Here is a 25,202-nt window from a genome sequence, read left to right on the forward strand (position 1 = left end):
TGTGTGTGTGATGGGGGGTGTGATGGGGGTGTGTGTGTGATGGGCTGTGTGTGTGATGGGTGTGTGTGATGGGTGTGTGTGATGGGTGTGTGTGATGGGGGTGTGTGGGGTGTGATGGGGTGTGTGTGATGGGTGTGTGTGATGGGTGTGTGTGATGGGTGTGTGTGATGGGTGTGTGTGATGGGGGTGTGATGGGGGTGTGTGTGATGGGTGTGTGTGATGGGTGTGTGTGATGGGGGTGTGATGGGGGTGTGTGTGATGGGTGTGTGTGATGGGTGTGTGTGATGGGGGTGTGATGGGGGTGTGTGTGATGGGTGTGTGTGATGGGTTGTGTGTGATGGGTGTGTGTAATGGGGTGTGTGTGATTGGTGTGTGGTGTGATGGGGTGGTATGATGGGGTGTGTGTGATGGGTGGTGTGATGGGGGTGTGTGTGATGGGTGTGTGTGATGGGTGTGTGGTGATGGGTGTGTGTGATGGGTGTGTGTGAGGGTGGTGTGTGATGGGTGTGTGTGATGGGGGTGTGATGGGGGTGTGTATGATGGGTGTGTGTGATGGGTGTGTGTGATGGGTGTGTGTGATGGGTGTGTGTGATGGGGGTGTGATGCGGGGTGTGTGTGATGGGGTGTGTGTGATGGGTGTGTGTGATGGGTGTGTGTGATGGGTGTGTGTGATGGGGGGTGTGATGGGGGTGTGTGTGATGGGGTGTGTGTGATGGGTGTGTGTGTGATGGGTGTGTGTGATGGGTGTGTGTGATGGGTGTGTGTGATGGGTGTGTGTGTGATGGGGTGATGATGGGGTGTGTGTGATGGGGGTGTGTGTGTGATGGGGGTGTGTGTGATGGGTGTGTGTGATGGGTGTGTGTGATGGGTGTGTGTGATGGGTGTGTGTGATGGGGGTGTGATGGGGTGATGGGGGTGTGAGGGGTGTGTGTGATGGGTGTGTGTGATGGGTGTGTGTGATGGGTGTGTGTGATGGGTGTGTGTGATGGGTGTGTGTGATGGGGTGTGTGATGGGTGTGTGTGATGGGTGTGTGTGATGGGTGTGTGTGATGGGTGTGTGTGATGGGGGTGTGATGGGTGTGTGTGATGGGTGTGTGTGATGGGTGTGTGATGGTGTGTGTGATGGGTGTGTGTGATGGGTGTGATGTGATGGGTGTGTGTGATGGTGTGTGTGATGGTGTGTGATGGGTGTGTGATGGGTGTGTGTGATGGGTGTGTGTGATGGGTGTGTGTGATGGGTGTGTGTGATGGGTGTGTGTGATGGGTGTGTGTGATGGGTGTGTGTGATGGGTGTGTGTGATGGGTGTGTGTGATGGGTGTGTGTGATGGGGTGTGTGTGATGGGGTGTGTGTGATGGGGTGTGTGTGATGGGTGTGTGATGGGGTGTGTGTGATGGGTGTGTGTGATGGGGGTGTGTGTGATGGGGTGAGTGTGTGATGGGGTGTGTGTGATGGGGTGTGTGATGGGTGTGTGTGATGGGTGTGTGTGATGGGTGTGTGTGATGGGTGGTGTGATGGGTGGTGTGATGGGTTGTGATGGGATGGTGTGTGATGGGTGTGTGTGATGGGTGTGTGTGATGGGTGTGTGTGATGGTGTGTGTGATGGGGTCGTGTGTGATGGGGTGTGTGTGATGGGTGTGTGTGATGGGTGTGTGTGATGGGTGTGTGTGATGGGTGTGTGTGATGGGGGTGTGTGTGATGGGTGTGTGTGATGGGGTGTGTGATGGGGTTGTGTGTGATTGGTGTGTGTGATGGGTGTGATGGGGTGTGTGTGATGGGGGTGTGTGTGATGGGTGTGTGTGATGTGTGTGTGATGGGTGTGTGTGATGGGTGTGTGTGATGGGTGTGTGTGATGGGGGTGTGTGATGGGGGTGTGTTGGTGTGTGTATGGGTGTGTGATGGGGTGTGTGTGATGGTGTGTTGTGATGGGGGTATGGGATGGGGGGTGTGTGATGGGGGTGTGTGTGATGGGTGTGTGTGATGGGTGTGTGTGATGGGGGTGTGATGGGGTGTGTGTGATGGGTGTGTGTGATGGGTGGTGTGTGATGGGGGTGTGTGTGATGGGTGTGTGTGTGATGGGGTGTGTGATGGGTGTGTGTGATGGGTGTGTGTGATGGGGGTGTGATGGGGGTGTGTGTGATGGGTGTGTGTGATGGGTGTGTGTGATGGGTGTGTGTGATGGGGGGTGTGATGGGGGGTTGTGATGGGGTGTGTGTGATGGGGTGTGTGTGATGGGTGTGTGTGATGGGTGTGTGTGATGGGGGTGGTGGGGGGTGTGTGATGGGGGTGTGTGTGATGGGTGTGTGTGATGGGTGTGTGTGTGGGGGTGTGATGGGGTGTGTGTGATGGGGTGTGTGTGATGGGGTTGTGTGTGATGGGGGTGTGGTGTGATGGGGTGTTGTGTGATGGGTGTGTGATGGGTGTGTGTGATGGGGTGTGTGTGATGGGGGTGTGTGATGGGGGTGTGTGTGATGGGGTGTGTGATGGGGGTGTGTGTGATGGGTGTGTGTGATGGGGTGTGTGATGGGTGGTGTGATGGGGTGTGTGTGATGGGTGTGTGTGATGGGGTGTGTGTGATGGGTGTGTGTGATGGGGGTGTGTGATGGGGGTGTGATGGGGTTGTGTGTGATGGGTGTGTGTGATGGGGTGTGTTGTGATGGTGTGTGGTGATGGGGGTGTGTGTGATGGGGGTGTGTGTGATGGGGTGGTGTGTGATGGGGGTGTGTGTGATGGGGGTGTGATGGTGTGTGTGATGGGGTGTGTGTGATGGTGTGGTGATGGGTGTGATGGGGGTGTGTGTGATGGGGTGTGTGTGATGGGGGGTGTGTGATGGGTTGTGTGTGATGGGTGGTGTGATGGGGTGTGTGTGATGGGTGTGTGTGATGGTGTGTGTGATGGGTGTGTGATGGGTGTGTGTGATGGGGTGTGTGATGGGGTGTGTGATGGGGTAGTGTGTGTGGGTTGTGTGGGTTGGTGTGTGGTGATGGGTGTGTGTGATGGGTGTGTGTGTGTGGGTGTGTGTGATGGGTGTGTGTGATGGGGTGTGTGGGGGTGTGTGATGGGTGTGGTGTGTGGGTGTGTGTGATGGGGGTGTGTTGGGGGTGTGTGATGGGTGTGTGTGATGGTTGTGTGATGGGTGTGTGTGATGGGTGTGTGTGATGGGGTGTGTGTGATGGGGGTGTGTGTGATGGGTGTGTGTGAGGGGGGGGTGTGTGTGGGGGGTGTGATGGGTGTGTGTGATGGGGGTGTGTGATGGGGTGTGTGTGATGGGTGTGTGTGATGGGTGTGTGTGTGATGGGTGTGTGTGATGGGGGTTGGTGTGTGATGGGTGTGTGTGATGGGGGGTGTGTGTGATGGGGTGTGTGATGGGGTGTGTGTGATGGGGTGTGTGTGATGGGGTGTGTGTGATGGGTGTGTGTGATGGGGTGTGTGTGATGGGGTGTGTGTGATGGGTGTGTGTGATGGGGGTGTGTGTGATGGGGGTGTGTGATGGGGCTGTGTGATGGGGGTTGTGTGATGGGTGTGTGTGATGGGTGTGTGTTGATGGGTGTGTGTGATGGGGTGTGTTGTGTGATGGGGGGTTGTGATGGGGTGTGTGTGATGGGGGTGTGTGTGATTGGGTGTGTGTGATGGGTGTGTGTGATGGGGTGTGTGTGATGGGTGTGTGTGATGGGGGTGTGTGATGGGTGTGTGTGATGGGTGTGTGTGATGGGTGTGTGTGATGGGGGTGTGATGGGGGTGTGTGATGGGTGGTGTGATGGGGGTGTGTGTGATGGGTGTGTGTGATGGGTGTGTGTGATGGGGTGTGTGTGATGGGGGTGTGTATGGGGTGTGATGGGGTGGGGCTGGGGTGTGATGGGGGTGTGTGTGATGGGGGTTGTGATGGGGTGTGTGTGATGGGTGTGTGTGATGGGGGTGTGATGGGTGTGTGTGATGGGTGTGTGATGGGGGTGTGTGTGATGGGGGTGTGATCGGGGTGTGTGTGATGGGGGTGTGATGGGGGTGTGTGTGATGGGGGTGTGTGCTGGGGGGTGGTGTGATGGGGGTGTGTGATGGGGGTGTGTGTGATGGGTGTGTGTGACGGGTGTGTGTGACGGGTGTGTGTGACGGGGGTGTGATGGGGGGTGTGTGATGGGGGTGTGATGGGGGTGTGTGTGATGGGGGTGTGATGGGGGTGTGTGTGATGGGGGTGTGATGGGGGTGTGTGTGATGGGGGTGTGATGGGGGTGTGTGTGATGGGGGTGTGATGGGGGTGTGTGTGATGGGTGTGTGTGATGGGGGTGTGTGTGATGGGTGTGTGTGACGGGTGTGTGTGACGGGGTGTGTGTGACGGGGGTGTGATGGGGGTGTGTGATGGGGGTGTGTGACGGGTGTGTGTGATGGGTGTGTGTGATGGGTGTGTGTGATGGGTGTGTGTGATGGGTGTGTGTGATGGGTGTGTGTGATGGGGGTGTGTGTGATGGGTGTGTGTGATGGGTGTGTGTGACGGGTGTGTGTGACGGGTGTGTGTGACGGGGGTGTGATGGGGGTGTGTGATGGGGTGTGTGACGGGTGGTGTGATGGTGTGTGTGATGGGGTGTGTGTGATGGGTGTGTGTGATGGGGGTGGTGTGTGATGGGTGTGTGTGATGGGTGTGTGTGATGGGTGTGTGTGATGGGGGGTGTGTGTGATGGGGGTGTGATGGGGTGTGTGTGATGGGGGTGTGATGGGGGTGTGTGTGATGGGGTGTGTGTGATGGGGTGTGTGTGATGGGGGTGTGTGTGATGGGGGTGTGTGTAATGGGGGTGTGTGATGGGGGTGTGTGATGGGTGTGTGTGATGGGGGTGTGTGATGGGGGTGTGTGATGGGGGTGTGATGGGGTGTGTGTGATGGGTGTGTGTGATGGGTGTGTGTGATGGGTGTGTGTGATGGGGGTGTGTATGGGGGTGTGATGGGGTGTGTGTGATGGGGGTGTGATGGGGGTGTGTGTGATGGGGTGTGATGGGTGTGTGTGATGGGTGTGTGTGATGGGGTGTGTGTGATGGGTGTGTGTGATGGGGGTGTGATGGGGGTGTGTGTGATGGGGGTGTGATGGGGGTGTGTGTGATGGGGGTGTGATGGGGGTGTGTGTGATGGGGTGTGATGGGGGGTGTGTGTGTGGGTGTGTGTGATGGGGGTGTGTGTGATGGGTGTGTGTGACGGGGTGTGTGTGGGGTGTGACGGGTGTGTGTGACGGGGTGTGATGGGGGTGTGTGATGGGGGTGTGATGGGGGTGTGTGTGATGGGGGTGTGATGGGGGTGTGTGTGATGGGGGTGTGATGGGGGTGTATGTGATGGGGGTGTGATGGGGGGTGTGTGTGATGGGGGTGTGATGGGGGTGTGTGTGATGGGTGTGTGTGATGGGGGTGTGTGTGATGGGTGTGTGTGACGGGTGTGTGTGACGGGTGTGTGTGACGGGGGTGTGATGGGGGTGTGTGATGGGGGTGTGTGACGGGTGTGTGTGATGGGTGTGTGTGATGGGTGTGTGTGATGGGTGTGTGTGATGGGTGTGTGTGATGGGTGTGTGTGATGGGTGTGTGTGATGGGGTGTGTGTGATGGGGTGTGTGTGATGGGTGTGTGTGACGGGTGTGTGTGACGGGTGTGTGTGACGGGGGTGTGATGGGGGTGTGTGATGGGGGTGTGTGACGGGTGTGTGTGATGGGTGTGTGTGATGGGTGTGTGTGATGGGTGTGTGTGATGGGTGTGTGTGATGGGGTGTGTGTGATGGGTGTGTGTGATGGGTGTGTGTGACGGGTGTGTGTGACGGGTGTGTGTGATGGGTGTGTGTGTGATGGGGGGTGTGTGATGGGTGTGTGTGATGGGTGTGTGATGGGTGTGTGTGTGATGGGGTGTGTGTGATGGGTGTGTGTGATGGGTGTGTGTGATGGGTGTGTGTGATGGGGGTGTGTGTGATGGGGGTGTGTGTGATGGGGGTGTGTGTGTGATGGGGGTGTGTGTGTGATGGGTGTGTGTGATGGGGTGTGTGTGATGGGTGTGTGTGATGGGTGTGTGTGATGGGTGTGTGTGTGATGGGTGTGTGTGATGGGTGTGTGTGATGGGTGTGTGTGATGGGTGTGTGTGATGGGTGTGTGTGATGGGTGTGTGTGATGGGTGTGTGTGATGGGTGTGTGTGATGGGTGTGTGTGATGTGGGTGGTATGATGCAGGGGTGTGTGTGATGGGGGTGGTATGATGCAGGGGTGTGTGTGATGTGGGTGGTATGATGCAGGGGTGTGTGCGATGGGGGTTATATGATGGGTGTGTGTGTGATGGGGTATATGTGATAGGGGTGGTATGATACAGGGGTGTGATGGGAGTGTGCGATGGGGTTTGTGTGATGCGGGTGGTGTGCATGCCTCGTGCATGTGAGGGTCAGAGGACAACTCTCTGGAGTCAGCTCTCTCCTGTCATCTTTAGTGAGTTCAAGGACAGGACCTGGGTTTCCAGGCTTGCCCAGTGAGTGCTCTCACCTTTTAACCACCTTGTACTTAAAGCATCTTATGTATTGAAATATATTTTCTAAAGTTTAACTAATTATTCTTGAAAACATAGTTAATTAAAAACGGAATCCTGTCTGGTTTGCTAGTGCATGCCTACAATCACAGAATCTGGAACTCAAGACCAGCTTCCTTTACACAGCAGGTTCTAAGGCAGGTCTAGACAACTTGAGACCTCAGAAAAACCAACAGGCCAGGCCAGCAGAAAGTTGGCTCCAGGATAGACTCTGCTGCTGGGTCTGAGACCTGAGCTGATCCCCAAGTTCAATATGGTGAGTGAACCTCCGCAGGGAGGTTTAATTGCAAGGTTCCTCTTGTGCACTGTGGTGTGTGTACATACACACTTGAACATGATAAATAAAATAAATGTAATTTAAAAAGTTTTAAACAGGGCATGGAGATATGCCTTTATTTCTAGTTCTCAAGAGACAGAGGTAAACAAATCTCTATGAGTTCCAAACTGATGTGTACCAACACCACCAGGAGAAAGAATATTTTTTTAAAAAGGAATTCCAAAAACACTCTTAAAATAGAAATAATACTACAAACTATTTTGATTTTATTCAAATAAAAATTATCTTAAACCTAAAGAAGTATGAAGACTTTCAGGGAAGAAAAATGGTAACAAATACTACTTAAAGGAAAAAGAGAAAGACTAGTCCTTTGTGGGCTGGTGTATTATTGGATAATAAAGGCCAACACCTCTGAAAAGAAGGAGTTATAAAAAGCTGTGAATGTTTCTCTCCTTACCACACCTACCACAATTACATGACAATTAACATTTGTAACAGTCAATTATGTACCCACCCTGGCATGTGAATAAAAATGTTTCCTCTTTGTTAATCTTACTGGCCCCCAACTAATACTATTTTTTTCAGAGGCCTCAGGGATGAAGAGGGGGAGTAATGATGAAAAAACAAATCTTGATGAGCAGGGGCACAGTGGAACAGAAGCCCCAGCTACTGCAGGCTGAGCAGAATCACTCAGCCCAGGGGCTCAGGACCAGCCAGGCAGCAGAGCAAAACTTCATCTCAAACTTAAACCAAACACAACAGAAACTAAAATGGAACTGGAATCTGGGTGGGTTCTGAAGAAAAATACTTAACAAAGGAATTCTCTTCTCCTAGTTTCTCTTTGAAATTCATTAAAAATGGGTATTCTTACTTTAAAAGAATAAATATTTTATATCCAATTTCAGCAATATCTAATGCAAAGAATTTTGTATAACAAATCCTATTTAGGCAGAATTACTCCTAAATTTGGTGTTAGAGTCCCAAGAACTTGATTAATGTCAATGTGCAAATGACACCTGTGAGACAGGACTGCTGCAGAGAAACAAGCATAGACAGGGTGTCTAGTCTTTTAGGAGGCCATGCATACACACAGTGCTCACACACACACACACACACACACACACACACACTGTTATGATTTTCGTCTCTTTAAGAGACAAGCCACTTCCTCCCCCATCCACTGAGGCAGGCTGATCTCCAGCTTCTGGCCTGAGCTCACTCTCTTTTTCTGTCTTCCTCTTGGAGAGGCAGCTTCGCTTCTGCCTCTCTCCCCACTTCTCCGCTCCCCCCTTTCTCTCTCTCTCTGTCCTCTTCTCCTTCTCCCTACTCTAAGTAATAAATATCCAATTCTATTCTGTACAATGTGTCTATCCATGTCCCTGTCTCCTGCCCGCCCAACAAGTGTCTCCCTGCCTGGGACCAGCCACCGCTTGGGGACCGGCAGCCGTCTCTTCCTGGTACTGGCTGCTCCCAGGGCCCCGCTGCCTGCCGCCACATGGCCTGCTACCACCATTTGGGGACCTACATTATTTCTGCTGCCTACTGTTGCTGGAGATCTTGCAGCATTACACACACACACACACACACACACACAAGATTTCTGGTCTTTTAGGAGGTCATGCATACACACAGTGTTGACACACACACACATACACAGGGTTTCTGGTCTTTTAGGAGGCCATGCATATACACAGTGCACACACACACACACACACACACACACACACACACACACACACACAGGGTTTCTGGTCTTTTAGGAGGTCATGCATATACACAGTGCTCACACACACACACACACACACACACACACGATTTCTGGTCTTTTAGGAGACCATGCATATACACAGTGCTCACACACACACACACACACATAGAGTTCTGCAACAGCACAGGACTGATGAGGACTTGTACTGGACCAAAGGCCAGCCTTTAATACTACTCAGAGATAAGTGACTCTCTGAGCAATTGGAAGAAGATACTTTCTAAAGCCACAGAACCACTCATAAGAATTTCTCAAATATCTGCTGTCCATAACTGTCTCCTCCTTGACTGCCTTTCCTAAAGGCCCTGTTTCTTAGCTAGTATCACTGCAGTCAATCACCACGATAGCCTTACACACTTCGAGACAAAAGATTCCAACAAGCTACAGCCAAAGCCCAACTGAGTACTGCTTTCACTGTATGACAGTGTGCTTTCTCGATGGCACATGCCTGTCATTCCAGCTTTCAGGAGGCTGAGGCAGGAGGATTATGAGTTTCAGGCAAACCTAGACTACATAGCAAGTTACAGGCCAGTCTAATTTTAGAGAGAAATTCTGTCTCACTAAACAAAACCTGGGACTAACAAGATGGCTCGGGGGTAAAGACACTTGCTGCCAAAGCTGATGACCTGAATTCTATCCCTGTAATCTACATGAAGAGGAAGGAGAGGACCAATTCCACTTTGTCCTCTGACCTGCACATGCACCCACATGTATACACAAATGTAATGACATTTTTTTTTTTTTTGGTTTTTCGAGACAGGGTTTCTCTGTGGCTTTGGAGCCTGTCCTGGAACTAGCTCTTGTGGACCAGGCTGGTCTTGAACTCACAGAGATCCGCCTGCCTCTGCCTCTGCTGGGATTAAAGGCGTGTGCCACCATCGCCCGGATTGTAATGACAATTTTTAATAAAGGCTAGATGTAGTGGTACACATCTGCAATCCCAGTACTTGGGGCGCAGGAGTCAAGGACATCTTGGGCCACACAAGACCTATCTTAAAAGAAAAAAATGGTGTTGGGAGCAGAGTAAGGGAGGAGCTAGAGGTTGGCAAACAATGTGAGCTCCTCCATGCTTATATTCATCTAATATATAATCGGCTTATATTCATCTATATATAATTGCATGGTGTTCTGAATCCTCAGAACAGAACCACTGATGGAGCTTTCCCAAGTGAAGATAGGTTATAGACTTGGTCCCCACTTCATCAATAACCCAAACTGTCACAATGTTGCCTACCTGTTCCACACCTTCCACTTCTGGAATGTAAAACTGCAACATGTTCTGAATCCCGCTTTTCAGGGTGATGATGGAGCTGGGGCAGCTGGTGCAGGAGCCTTGGAGCTTCAGCCGCACGATGCCATCTTCAAAGCCGCGGTAGATCACGTCACCCCCATCCTCCTGCACGGTCGGCCTGTGGCCACAAGACATTCAGAACACATTTAAAACAGCAGATGCATGCCTTCAGTGAGAACGATTAAGATAGTTCACTTAAGATTGTGCATGTGCTTGTGTGTGTGTCTGTGTGTGTGTGTGTGTGTGTGTGTGTGCGTGCGTGTGGTTCTTGGACTGGGGTTCCTGGAACCTTGAGTGCTGCTCCTCAGACACTGTCCATCTTGGCTTTTCATGGTCTCTCACTGAACAGGAACCCATTTATTATTTTTTTTTAATTTATTTATTTATTATGTATACAATATTCTGTCTGTGTGTATGCCTGCAGGCCAGAAGAGGGCACCAGACCCCATTACAGATGGTTATGAGCCACCATGTGGTTGCTGGGAATTGAACTCAGGACCTTTGGAAGAGCAGGCAATGCTCTTAACCTCTGAGCCATCTCTCCAGCCCCAGGAACCCATTTATTAGGCTACGTTGTTTCTGCCCCAAGCACAGGGATTACAAACATACACCATGCCCAGCTTTCTTAATGTGGGTTCTGGGGACTGAACTCAGGTCACCATGCTTGCAGGACAAACACTTTACCATTTGGCCATCTCCCCAGCCCCATAACTTGGGTTAAATTTAAATCTCTCTCTCTCTCTCTCTCTCTCTCTCTCTCTCTCTCTCTCTCTCTCTCTCTCGTGTGTGTGTGTGCATGTGCGCAAGCGTGTGCATGGCACACATGTGGTCAGGCGAAACCTTCCAGAGTCACCTCCTTCTCTATGTAGGTTCTGGGAATGGAATTCAGGGTAGCAAGCAGGCTTAACAGAAAATGACTTTCTCTGCTGAGCATCCTCATTGGCTGTGAATTCTAGTTTTAAACCATCCGTGTGTATCCAGTTTCTCTTCCTCTCTGTATGACTGGCTCTTGTTGGGTATGACAAGAGCCCATCCATCTCATGGCTGCATGGTATCTCACTACACTAACATGGCAGAGTTGATTACCATCCAGCTATTGATAGGTACCTGACTGTGCACATAACATGACTGTAAAGATTCATCTGTGCGTCTTTTGGTGCAGATAGGTATTAGGAATGGGCATATACTCGAGGGCAAAACTCCTGGGGCAAATTCTGAACATAAGCCAGGAGTAGAGGCGTGTGCCTGTAATCCTAGCACTGAAAGCTGAAGCAGGAGGACTGCCATGAGTTCAAGGCTAGACTGTGCTATAAACTCAGTTCCAAGCCAGCCTAAATTACAGAGCGAGGCTCGTCTCAACAAAAGTGTAACTATTTAAACAGTGCCACTTTCCCAGAACTACCCACGCTTACATGCCACCAGACAGGTGAGCACGCCTGTCTCATGAGCCACTGGTGTCAATCAAAATGGATGAGCCTGCCTGCGGGATCTGAAGTAACGTCTGTGGAGGTTTGATCTGGATATACATAATGAGTAGAAGGCTGCACACCCTTCACCCCTCCACATTTAGTGGCTGTCTCGTTATTGTCTTTTGCTGTGTACTTGCTCCAGCCTCTATTTTAGTTTCTCCTTTCAATTTGTAGTTCTTATATATTCTGTCATACACATACTGCAAAGTCTTTCAAAAAAGCTTTAAATACGGCATTTATGTGTAAGTGTGTGTGCCTGAGTATGTGTGTGTGGGAGGGGGTATTATTTGTGTACCACATAGATGCAGGAGCCCTTGGAGGATAGAAGAGGGCATCAGATCCCCTAGAATTAGTGTTACAGGTGTTGTGAGCCACCATGCGGATGCTGGGAACTGAATCTTAACCACTGAGCCATCTCTCCAGCCCCCTTAATGTCGTCTCCCCTTTGTTCTGTGTCTGTGTGCGCTTGCACATGTGTCACAGCGTGCGTGTGGAGTTTGCTCTCTACTTCCACCACGTGGGTTCTAGAGCAGAGCCTGGGTTGCCAAGCGCAGCAGCAGGTGCTTTTATCCACTAAGCCATCTTGTCAGCCCTATATACTAGAAAATCTTCTACTCTGCCTTTTCACGAGAAAGGCATGACTTTACTATTGTCTAATTTGTCTTTTCCTTGATTTTTCCAATTTTCTTGTAACCTGAATAAAAACAAACAAAACAAACCTGCCCAGCCAAGGTCATGCAGATGTTAATTAATTTAATTGACTGTATTTATTTGTTCTGGGGGCATGTATATGCTGCTGTGTGCCTATGAAGGCCATAGGTCAACTTTCAGGAGTCAGTGTTCTCCTTCTACCCTGTGGGTCTCAGAGATGAAGCTCAAGCCACCAGACTTGGCAACAAGTAACGTAACCTAGCAGCCATCCCAATGGCTCCATATTATCCCATTTAAAGTATCCACCATAATTTCTGTGTTGACTTAGGTTGTTACCTGCCTAACCTTAAGCCATTCTGAAGAGTACTCCATTCCACTGCAGTCAGGAAACAGTATTCCGGGGTGGGGGGGATGGAGGTGGGAGAGGTGGGGGGCAGGGTGGCTCAGTAGTAGAGCACATGCTTATGAAGTGCAAGACCCTGGTTTAACCCCAGAAACAAATAACAAAACCCGACAGTCTCAATGAATTTAACTCTGAAATTTGATAAGGGATGCTTTAGCGCACGATCCATATACACAGGAAAATAATATTTCATTCTTGCTGAGTACACTGTACATATATCAACGTTTAGTCAATTGCTAACTACATGTTGAACTCTACGCTGGCCTGGGAATGGTGGTGCACTAAGCCTTTCATTCCAGCAATCAGAGGCAGAGGCAAGCGGAACTCTGTGAGGCAGAGATCTATCTGGTGCACATGTACCGAGTTCCAGGCCAGCCAGGGCTACAAAGTGAGACCTTGCCTCGAAAATAAATAAATAAAAATAGTAAGTTCTAAAACTTTCTCTTGCCCAATTATTTTTTGTGCTTTGTTAGATAGAGGTGTTAATTTCCTCACCTAGCTGTGTGTCGCTTCTGTCTCTGTCCAATATTCTTCATTTATTCTGAATCTGTGTTATTAGATGGTTAGAATATGATCCTGGTAGCAAATACTCCCACTGTGTGGTGGCGTCTACAGCTGTCGGGTACACTGTCTTCTGGTGTCTGTGTAATTCCAGAAGCGCTCCTCCCCTCACTGTCCGAACGCTATGCGTTCTCCAGTGTCCCACTTTCAATGTTTCTGTCCTTACATTTAAGCAGGTAACCCTTATAAGGAGCATGAAGTTGGTTTTCTCACACGGTGACAACTTTATCCTCTGTTAGCCACTGTGTGCCTTTAGATGCATCTGCCAAAGAAAGCTTCCAGCACGTCATCATCTTACCGTTTGTTTCCATTCACTCTTCCGCACTGACCAAGCACCCCTCAGCCTGCCCTCTTTTCTGCACAGCTGCTTGTTATGTTTCGCTGCTGCTATCACCTCGACATACCTACTTCAAATTTCTTATTCTAGGGCTGGAGAGATGGCTCAGTGGTTAAGAGCACTGTCTGCTCTTCCAGAGGTCCTGAGTTCAATTCCCAGCAACCACATGGTGAATCACAACCATCTGTAATGGGATCTGGCGCCCTCCTCTGGCGTGTGGGCAGAATGTTGTATGCATAATAAATAAATAAATCTTTGAAAAAAAAAACAAATTTCTTATTCTACCGTGAAAGATTACTTTTACCATGTCTCAAATAACGCCAAGACTCAGATCACTTCTGTTCACACTCACCTTCTATTTAGGTCATTTTTCTTCTTCTACACAATTAACCCTTAGGGCACCATGTGTGCTTTTCTGCATGCATGATGCCTTGTGCTTTTTTCTTTCCCCAAATTCCCCCTTTCTGTGTGCTTCAATCTGGGTTTTTACTACTGTTCTACATTCCAACACGAGTGAGTCCACTCTTGAGCCATGTCACGCCGCACATGAACGTAATCTAATGAGTTCTTCATTTACTGTATTTTTAGTTCTACAAATATTCTTTCTTACAGATTCCTGTTCTTGCAAGAATTCCTCATCTTTTCAGTTTTTTCCCCCCTGAGACAGGGTTTCTCTGTAGCTTTGGAGCCTTGAACTCACAGAGATCCACCTGCCTTTGCTGGGATTAAAGGTGTGGCCACCACTTCTTCATCTTTCCATTTATTTTCTTTAACGTTTTAATCACCTATCTTAAACACCAGTTGGAATATCGCCAGTATTAAGTATTACTTCAGTTTCTCTTTGTTGAGTTTCAAGGTAAAGCTAATAGGTTTGTTTGTTTTTTGAGACTGGGTCTCTCTGTGAAGCCCTCACTGTCCTGGAACTTGCTCTCACCTCTTTCTGCTTCCTGAGTGCTGGGATTAAAGGCAGGTGCCACTACACACATAAGTAGATCCCTGCCACTTAGCCAGCCTCTTATTTTAAATTTCTACATTGTTTCTTAAAATACCTAAAGAAGAAAACATTTTAAAAGTCCAGACTTCCTGGCCTGCTGTGAGAGACTTGGAAACAGGCTGTTCACTAGTCTTGTTTTTATCCTCTTTTTTTTTTCTATTTTGTGTATTGTTTTTGAGACAAAGTCTTGCTGTGTGTACCAAGCTGGCCTAAACTCACAAAGCTCCTCCTGCCCCTGCTCCCCTGGGGAAACACTAGTGTCACTACGCCTGGCTCCTGTCTTTATTTTTTTTGAGCAGTTAGTGCATAGGTGCTATTCTCTTCACAATGCTCATGAATATGAAGTTCTTTCCTACACAGACTGTGAGGGAAGATTTGTCTTGACCATGCGCACACAGACTATAGTTTTAAGGACGTCACTGAGTACTGAGGCACAGCCTGCGGTTCAGTTGAGGTGATGACTATGTTGGTTACCCTCCCTGTTTCTCTGGAGCCCTGCTCCACTCTCCGGTTAAAGCACGCTGCTTTAATGAGAGCTGTCTCTGCAGCACTGGATTGCAGAGGGGACAGAGGGTGCTGGGGGTTTTAACACGTACCGTATTCTAGTATCCAACAGTTCTTTAATCATTGCCACAACTTCATCATCTTCTTCAGAACCTAAAACAAATTATAAATAAAAACTCGAGAGTAACAGTTTTGTAGTTATATAAGCATTAAACCAGGAGGGTTTTCACATAAAAGCATGGTCAGGCATGGTGCACCCACGCAGATTCAGAAGGATCACAGGAAATGCAAGGCCAGTGGGTCTACAGAGTGAGCGAGACCTTGCCTCAAAATACAAAACAAAAACAACAACAAAATAGAACACAAGCCTGGTAAAGTAACATGGCTCATGTGGTTCTCAAAAGAAAAACCAAGGAAAAATAGTCACTCAACGTTCAGTAATATAGGGGAATACATCCTACAGCGAAGCCTGATTGTGCTGGGGATGAGATGAGGAGCAAACCAACATTCTCAAGGACCAAAGCGCAGAACAGAAATGCGCCATCTGACTTCACTGTCAATGTGACATGGAAAGGCGCAGCTACTTATGAAGCATCTTTTTAACCTTCAGCTTCTCGGTTTAGTGATTTTTCAAGATAACTATATCAAATACAGATGTAGGCCTTCTGGAAAGTTCCAAATACTTTGCAAATCTGAACCAAGAATGGTGTTTCATTTTGGGTTTGCTTTATCGTGTGTGTGCACATCTATGTACATATGCAAGTATGCACATATGAACATGTGTGTGGTGCTGGGAGGAACCTATAGCCTTGTATATGGAGCATACTCTACCAAAGAACTATATCCTTGGCCACTGTTTGAATTTCGTAAAGCTTTTTTTTTTTTTTTTTTTTTTGGTTTTTTTTCGAGACAGGGTTTCTCTGTGGCTTTGGAGCCTGTCCTGGAACTAGCTCTGTAGACCAGGCTGGTCTCGAACTCACAGAGATCCACCTGCCTCTGCCTCCCGAGTGCTGGGATTAAAGGCGTGCGCCACCACAGCCCGGCTAATTTCGTAAAGCTTTATGTAAGTTTTACCAATGCCTGTATAAAAAATGTAACGCTCTTTTCAAGAAATGTATTCATCTGCAAAAAGATACAGAGATTCCATGCCGTACTGTAATAAATATTAGATTCCCGGCAACCCCATAAGCACTTTATATTAAACTGTTCTAACCTTTGAGTCCATTTTCATGAAAGAAATAAAATACGATAAAGTTAAAGGCTCTTAGAGCAGCAGTCCTAGCTGTCTTCCCATCCCTGTTACTATCTGAGAGCAGGGCTTCCTCCAAGCATGCGCACATTTCCAAGTGTAAATTTACACAGGTGAGACCAGGCTTCACCTGATCCACACTGCACTCCTAGAGTCCTTGAAAGTCTTTCCATCTGCACAGGAAAACAGGCTAACTGTAAAATGATCTTGGGAGAGCTTTGCCTCACTAGCATTTTGATGGGTTTAGTATCTAGCCCTGGGCAACACCCCTGCTTCTAGGCACATCCGTGAGATAAATTCCTTGTGATGAGGTATTTGAGTCAGTGAGCTTGTGGCCTTTTTCCTTTTGAGGTACTTGGAACTGAACACAGGGTTTTGTGTTTGCTAGACAAAGGCTCTACCTCTGAACTAAACTCCTAAGTACAAATTTTATGTATTTTTATTTTTGGTAGGCACAGTTAAATTGCTCTTTGTTTTTGTTTGTTTCTTTTTTGAGATAGTGTAGCAGTCCTGGCTGTCCTGGAACTTACTCTGTAGACCAGGCTGCCCTCAAACTCACAGAGATCCACCTACCTCTGCCTCCCAAGTGTTGGGATAAAAGGCATGTGTAACACTCAGCCTTAAAAATGGCTTTTGCTTTCACTTTGTGGTAAGTGTGTGTGTGTGTGTGTGTGTGTGTGTGTGTGTGTGTGCAGCACTGAGGAACAACCCTGTATGTACACATTCCAAGGGTGTACTTCACTACTGAGCTACCTCTAGCCTCTAGCCATGATTAGAAAGAATTAGCTACAACTATTGCTTTTTTTTTTGAAATTTTTTTTAAATATTTATTTATTATTTATACAATATTCTGTCTGTGTATATGTCTGCAGGCCAGAAGAGGGCACCAGACCTCATTACAGATGGTTGTGAGCCACCATGTGGTTGCCGAGAATTGAACTCAGGACCTTTGGAAGAGCAGGCAATGCTCTTAACCACTGAGCCATCTCTCCAGCCCCCGCTACAACTATTTCATATCCTAGAATGCACAAACACATATACACACCCAGTGTTTGTGCAGGTACATGTGTGGTGGGTGTGTATGTACTCGTGAGACGAGTAGGCAAAGACAGCTGGCTAGAGAGCCCCAGGGATCTGCCTGCTTCCACTCTCCAGTGCTGAGACTGCAAGTGTACATGCTACAGCTTTATGATGTGGGTTCTGGGGGCTGAACTCAGCCAGACCCTTGACTAAGCTGTCTCCTCAACCCACCTAGAACATTTTTTAAAAATCTACTTAAATCAATATTTAAAAAAGACATATGACTCACTTTTTAAAAATTAGTAAAGAAAATAAATAGAAAATTTACTGACATGGAAACCTCATAAAATAATACAAGATACAGAAAACCCTCAGGATCAGGATCAATACAAGAATGAAACTAACACAGGCCATTGCCAGCTGGTGACACAGACCTGTGATTTCAGCTCCGAGGGGGGCAGAGGCAGGACAACAGTAAGTTCTGCCTGCCTGGATTATGGAGTAAACTGTACAGTTGTTAGCCTGGGCAACCTAGTAAGGCACAGCCTCTAAAGTAAAGAGGACTCAGTGGTAGAGAACTTGCCTAGCATGTGCACAGCCCTAAGTTCAGTCCTGGAACTGCAGAAACAAACAAACAGTAAATAAAAGAAGATACCATTTTAAACCTAACATACTATATGGGAGAGGCACTATTAGGAGGTGTGGCCTTTTTGGAGTAGATGTGACTTGTTGGAGGAAGTGTGTCAGTGGGGGTGAGCTTTGAGGTTTCAAATGTTCAAGCCAGGTACAATATCTCTCTTCCTGCTGCCTGCTGATTCAGATGTAGAACTCTAAGCTACCTCTCCAGTACCATGTATGCCTGCATGCTACCACACTCCCTGACATAATAATAATAGACTAAACCTCTGAACAGTAAGCCAGCCCCAATTAAATGTTTTCCTTTATAAGAGGTTGCTGTGGTCATGGTGTTTCTTCACAGCAATAGAAACCCCAACAAAGACATTCTGGTTTAAATAAATGTAGCCAACTGAGTAGTGGTCAGGGACGCAGAAACCGAGCTCTAAGTGGGCTGAGATAAGATGATTCAAAGTTCAAGGCCAGCCCACATCACAGAGATAGTTTGAGATCAGCCGGGACTATGAAGTGAGACTCTGGTTCAAAACCAAAGCAAAACACAAGTGCTGGTGCACACCTTTAATCTCAGCACTCAGGAAGTAGAGGCAGTCGCATCTCTGTGAGTTCAAGGCTAGCCTGGTCTACATGCGGAGTTCCAGGACAGCCAGAGCTACACGGAGAGATTCTCTCTGGGGGTTGGATTGGGGAAACAAAAGGAGTGGGAAGTTGGCTTAGTAGGGAAGACAGGTCAAGCTCTCTAAGAGTCTCTAAGCACCAAAGGGAAAGAGCAAAAGGAAAGAAAAGACCTGAAGAGACGACAAAGGTCTAAGAAAACAGACTCTCCCACACTGCTAACGAGCACAGTAATTAGCTTTCCTGCAGGAAGACTCCACAACCCCCACCCCAACACACATGGAAGCAGTGTGTCCACAACAGCAGCGCTTGTGATGACATCAGCACAGTAAACACAGTAAAGCACAGCACACAGCAGCCTGCACCAGATGTCCACAACAGCACCAGCAACGCACACAGTGAAGGGACAAGTTAGCTGCACCTTGTTCATTCCGATGGACTAGCACATGCTTAAAACGACCTTCAAAGAAATTATACTCAGCGGAAAGGCAAGCTGTGATATAATACAAGTGACTTGAAGTTTAAGAATAAAAACCAGAAACTGGGTATGGAAGTACAGGCCCATAATGTCGGCATGGAGGAGGTGGCAGGACTGTAAATTTCAAGGTCAACCTAGGTTACAGAGCTGGATCCTGTCTCAAAAACATTAAAACAACAAGAAAAAGACTAGAAACCAATTCTACCTATTCATTTCAGTTTATCCTATAGGTACAGTAAAATGCAAGTCAACCAGGCTCACACACAGGAAGGGAGGAGTAGGTACATCACCTCTTTCTTTCATGCTCTTCTCTCCTCCCCTTCCTCCCCCTACCTCATTTTTTTTGAAACAGGCTGTCAATGGAAAGCCTTGGTTGGCTTGAACTTGCCACATGGAGCAGGCTGGCCATGAACTTACAGCAATACTTCTGCCTCTGTCTCCTATGTGCTGAGATCATAAGTGTACACCACCACCACACTGGTTTTTGTCCTTAGTATTCATTTAAAAATGGATCTATAAACAGAGAACTCTCAACAGAGGAATCTAAAAAGGCTGAAAGACACTTAAGGAAATGCTCAACATCCTTAGTCATCATTAGATATCAAAATAACTCTAAGATTTCATCTTACTCCTGTCAGAATGGCCAAGATCAAAAGCACTGATGAGAGCTTATGCTGGAAAGGATGTGGGGTAAGGAAAACACTCCTCCACTGCTGGTGGAAGTACAAACTTGTACAGCCACTTTGGAAATCAGTATGGTGATTTATCAGAAAATTAGGAAAAGCCAGGCGGTGGTGGCGCATGCCTTTAATCCCAGCACTCGGGAGGCAGAGGCAGGCAGATCTCTGTGAGTTCGAGACCAGCCTGGTCTACAAGAGCTAGTTCCGGGACAGGCTCTAAAACCACAGAGAAACCCTGTCTCGAAAAACCAAAAAAAAAAAAAAATTAGGAAAAAAAAATCTACTTCAAGACCCAGCAATACCACTTTTAGGTATATACCCAAAGGATTCTCAATCATACCACAAGGACATGTGCTCAGCTATGTTCATAGCAGCATTGTTTGTCATAGCCAGAACCTGAAAACAATCAGGATGCTCCTCAACCAAAGAATGGATAAAGAAAATGTGGTACATTTACACAATGGAGTACTACTCAGCAGTAAAAAATAATGACATCTTGAAATTTGCAGGCAAATGGGTGGATCTAGAAAAAACTATATTGAGTGAGGTAACCCAGACCCAGAAAAACAAATATAATATGTACTCATTCATAAGTGGCTTATAAACATAAATCAAAGAAAAACTAGCCTACAGTCTATAATCCCAGAGAACCTAGACAACAAGGAGAATCCTAGGAGAGACATACATGGATCTACATAGGAAGGAGAAAAATACAAGCTCCCCTGAGTAAACTGGGAGTGTGGGGGTCATGGAGAGGGTAGAAGTGGAGAGAGAGGAGAGGAAGGGAAGAGAGGGGAGAAAAATGTATAGCTCAATAAAACAATTTTTTAAAAAGGAAAAAACTGGGTCTAAAGCAACTATGGAAAAATTAACATTTACTTGTTTCTCAATATTCTCTTCCAGAAACCACTAATAACTGTTAAATCAAGTGGAAGCAAGTTCGTGTCAATATATGATTTTTTTGGAATTCTCAGAATTTTTCATAGTTAAAAATTTTAGTTTTGCATAATAGATTCAGTGTTAACACAACTTTTAAGAAAACAGTTTGGCAGTGGTGGTGCACGCCTTTAATCCAGGCAGAGGCAGCCAGGTTTCTGTGAGTTCAAGGGCAGCCTAGTTCACAGAGTGAGTTCCAGGACATCCAGGGCTACACAGAGAAACCCCGTCTTGAAAAACCAAAAACAACAGTATATGTGGAGTTTTGTTCCATCAAGAATTGGTTCCCGAGCCAAATGCACTCCATGATTAAAAATATTCCCGTGCTCTTGGACGTTTCCCAGAACTAGACAGTAAGATTCTCCTCTTGAAGTCTCTCTGCTGGTGAGCTCAAGGGCCACGCGGTGGTACAGGAGCTGGGGACAACTGAGCCAATCATCTCACTCAGCTATGGACCCCAAGGGCTACAGTAGGCAGGCCAGATGTGCCCACTGGTGAAACAGTGGCAAGCCTGGTATGGGCTAACAGCTGCTCCCTGACAGGAACTGAGGCCGGCCCCATAGGAGGGAGTCAGATCTGCTGCTGTAACCTGGGTAAACCTGTGACGGAGAGGCCCGGCCTTTGTGGGGAAGCTGTTTGACTAAAGCATGTTTGACATGATATACTCAACTATTTCCTTCTGAAATAACCCTGCTTCTGTCCAGGTTAGGACTGCTATCTTTGGCCAGAGAAGCCTCTTCAAGCAGTAGGTAGAAGCTACTGCAGAGACTCTGAACTTGGCAGTGCTGAAACCAAGTGACGGGTGGATGCTCAGTCCTAAACAGGACCTCGTTACCAGCACGACTCAGAGAGCGTCTTGGGATGTTGGGGGAGCAGAAGGAAGGTAAGAGCTGGAGGATGGGTGGGGAGCTGTTGAACACTATCTGGCTCCTCTTCCAGAGGACCCAGGTTGGACTCCCGGCACCTACACAGTGGCTCACAACTGTCTTTAACTCCAGTCAGTTCCAGGGAGATCTGGTGCCCTCTCCTGGCCTCATCTGGATAGGCACACATAAGGTAGTACACAGGCAGAGATGGAGGGAAAACACCCATACAAATCAAATAAAAAATAATTTTAAAAACTGGTATTTTTATCTCAAATCAGGTCCCTGAAAATGGAAAGAGGCTTCACCCTCCCTGAGGACCTACACGAAGCTACTGGTTGCTGGGGAAGAAGTCCATCGTCTATAGTGGTATAAGCACTGATAAGGTGCCCGTGCCCCAGTAGGTGACATCTCACCCGAGTTCCTATGAGCAACTCTACCAGGCCTCCTTTGAGTAACTCACACAAAGAGCATGAGCGTGGAGGCGGGGCTGGATGAGAGAGAAAGGGGACCATCATGAGCAAGAAGAGGCAAGAGGAATAGAGGTTATTACACATCACATACATATATAAAATGCCATAGTGAAACCCATAATTATGTATAATTAATATATTCTGTTTTCTGGTCACTTCTGCAATCAAAGCGAAGGTGGGCGAAGCAGGAAATCCAGTAAGAAATAGATAAGCATCGCTTACCAACGCAACACTACCTGCTTCTCCTGGAGGCGTTTCCTCAGTCACGAGGGGTAAGCCAGATGCAAAGAAGTCCATAATGGTTGCATAAATATCAGGTTTCAGTAAATTCCAGTCTAATTCTTCATTCTCCTATAATCACGTTGAAGAAACACGTTGCATTTCCAGCCAAGTACAAAGCAAATCCAGACTACCACCTCAGATCTTTCAAGAATCTTTTCTTTTTTCTGGTGAGTCAGGGTCCCACCCTGCAGCTCTGACTGTCCTGGAACTAGCTCTATAGACCAGACTGATATTGAACTCTCAGAGATCCACCAGCCTCTGCCTCCTGAGTGCTAGGATTAAAGGCGTGCACCACCATGGTCCAGCTCACAGTACTGCTGCAGGACATTGAACTATGCAAAAACTCCCTGTATCTGAAATTAGTCGTATGTGCATTTGTCAAAAGAATGCATAAGCACATCCCTTTCAGAGAGGGTGTTATACCATGGCACCTGACAGATGCATATGTAATTTGTTCATAATATGGACTTGATTCCCTTTTTACTCCATCAACTCGCAGCAGGAATTACTAAAAATACTATTTAGGTGCAGGCAAGATTGCTCAGTGGGTAAAATCTTGTCACCAAGCCTGGCAGCCTGCATTTGATCCCTGGGACCCACATGGTGGAAGGACAGACCTGCCTCCTGTAAATTGTCCTGATTCCATGTGCATGCCTGAACACAAACACACACACAAAATAAAACACGCAATTTAAAATGTTTTTAATTTATTTAAATTTTATGGAAAAACAATTTTTATTCTGGTAGCCTGGAAGCTGAACTCCTAGTCCTGCCAAGGCCGCACCCTGCTGTGGATTAGCCCTGTAATTCTGGACACTGCACTGACCCTGCTGTACGGATGAGGCTGTAGGATCAGTTACACCTGGATCATAACTAACTGCAGCTAGAAAAGGCACTTTAGCAACTTGACAGATCTAAGAAGCAAACATCACCTGAGATTTTTTTTATGTATTTACTTATTTTATTTTATGTGCATGAATGTTTTGCCTGCATATGTGTATATGTAGTATGTGTGTGGCTGGTGCCCACTGAGGTTGGAAGAGAACACTAGGTCCCTGGAACTGGGGTTATAGATGTTTGTGAGCTGCCATGTTGGTGCAGGAAATCTAAACTGGGCTCTCTGCAAGGGCGACCAGCACTCTCAACTGCGGAGTTATTTCTCCAGTCCCTCACCTGAGATTTCTAATATCACAGTGTTATTAAAAACTGTAGCACACTAAGAATGAAAATTCTAGGGTAGAGTGTGGTGCATGTTTGTAATGCCAGCAATGGGGTCCAAGGAAGGAAGGAAGGACATAGGTTTCAGGGCAGCCTGAACTATACAGCAAGACTATCTATGAGAAACCAAAGAAGGGAAATTGAAAACCAAAGAACAAAGAATGTTCTGGAGAGGGAGGGGCACTGGATTCAGAAATAGCTACAAGTCGGCTAGTCTAGTTTTATACTCATGACTGTACCTTTGTGACTGTGATGAAATCTGGGCCGAAGAAGACACTTTTCACTCCTTCAATCCTGAATAACTGCCTGTGGATACAGAAGAAAAAGATGTCAAGAAAGACCATAAACCCATGCAGAAGTAAAGAGACAAGTTAGCCATCCCTGGCTAGAACCCTATCCACTCCAGACAGCTTTGTTCCTACATCCTGCAGCCACCTGCCTCACCCTAGGTGTCTGCCCAAGAGCACAGCACACTTGCTCCTCAAAGGCAAACATGGATCTGAAGAGCACTGCCCCCCGAAAACGCCCACCGTCTGGCAATCAGTGAAAAGGCTGTGACACACGCAAAAACTGCAGCACAACTTCACATGGAAAAAGACAGCGCCACCGAGACCCACAAAGGCATTCTGAAGCCCTTCCTGGAGTCAGGCACAGGCTCACCCGCCCCTTCACTCAGAAGATACCTGGCATCTCTAAGTGCCAGGTTCCCAGAAGACAAAAGGCAGGCTGACTTCTCTCAGAAGCTTAGCAAAAACATTCCCTACAGCAGCTCAGCACAGACAAGACCAGTTTGCTTAGTTGAAGATAAAAAACTCTAGGAATACCAGAAACAGGAATTTTTTTTCCTAGTTGTTTTGTGGTAGTAGAAAATTGAACCCTGATGTGGGAGTGTCATATATTAATCTATGTATTACCACGAGGTTGTGGCCTACCAGCAAAGTTTCAGTATGTCTATCTCTGATGGCGGCTCCATCAGAGATAACTCTGCCTTCCTCCTCCCATGCTATATAGGCCAAGCCAGTTCTTTATTCATTAACCAATAAAACCATAGACAGAAGGACCTCCTACCTCCTACACCATTAGGCATGATAGCATAGCCTCTAAGCCAGAACTCAAGAGATGGAGGCAAAAGGATCAGTAGGTTCAAGGCTAGCCTGAACTACTGAGACCAATCTCAAAAGAGCAAAAACGCTAAAAAGTTAAACTCAAACTAATCAGGAAACTAAAATCCTAGATTGTCCTTCTGGTGTGCATTTCCCCAGGAACTTTCATGGAGTCATGTGCTGTTTTTATTTAGGAGGAGGGCTACATGGATATTATCACATTGCACCACTGTTCTGCAACTGTCTTCACTTAACAGCATGCTATGTCTCAGGCTGAGGCTGTAGATCAGTGGCAGAACTCCTGCCTGGCATGCCCAAGGCCCTAGAGTCAATCTCCAGTATTGCAAGACACACAGACACACAGACAGAGACAGACAGATTATAATGGTCTGTTCTGTCCCTTGAAGAGACAAGCCATGCTGCCCCCCCCCTTCCCCAGGCAAGCTGATCTTCAGCTTCTAGCCTGAGTCCCTTCTCTTTTCCATGGTCTCATGGCACGCCCATCTGTCTGTCTCTCCTTGTGGGACTCACTGCCCCTCGTGGCCCACTGCAGCCACTTAGGAACTGTGCTGTCCCTGCCTGGGACTGGACCTGGCTGCTCTCTCAGGACGCGATGCCCACTGCTGCTACCTGGGGACCTACAGCGTTTCTGGGGCCGCTGCAGCCATTAGGGAATCCACAGCATTTTACTTAATCCATTACAAAGACAGACAGACACACAGATATACACACAGACATATATAAGTCTTTTTTGTAAATGCTAGTTTTTAAATTTGTTTATTTCACATGTGTCAGTGTTTGCTTATACACATGCGTGTGCAAATTGACTAATAAACATCCGAGGCAAATCTTGTATGCCTGTGTGTTTCC

The 25,202-nt window shown here is 47.5% G+C and overlaps 1 protein-coding gene across 1 annotated transcript in view; it reads right to left on the reverse strand.

The window, feature by feature from the left end:
• Nfu1 (NFU1 iron-sulfur cluster scaffold) overlaps positions 1 to 25,202 on the reverse strand; it is a 41,395-nt gene that overhangs the window by 7,176 nt on the left and 9,017 nt on the right. The window contains exons 4-7 of the mRNA XM_075983583.1: positions 23,469 to 23,535; positions 21,966 to 22,080; positions 14,875 to 14,935; positions 9,807 to 9,981 (exon numbers count right to left, since the gene is read on the reverse strand). Of these exons, the coding sequence (XP_075839698.1) occupies positions 9,807 to 9,981; positions 14,875 to 14,935; positions 21,966 to 22,080; positions 23,469 to 23,535 (418 nt within the window). The remainder of the gene's footprint in view (positions 1 to 9,806; positions 9,982 to 14,874; positions 14,936 to 21,965; positions 22,081 to 23,468; positions 23,536 to 25,202) is intronic.

The sequence above is a fragment of the Microtus pennsylvanicus genome, chromosome 8, assembly GCF_037038515.1.
Source record: "Microtus pennsylvanicus isolate mMicPen1 chromosome 8, mMicPen1.hap1, whole genome shotgun sequence".
NCBI classification, from domain to species: Eukaryota; Metazoa; Chordata; class Mammalia; order Rodentia; family Cricetidae; genus Microtus; species Microtus pennsylvanicus.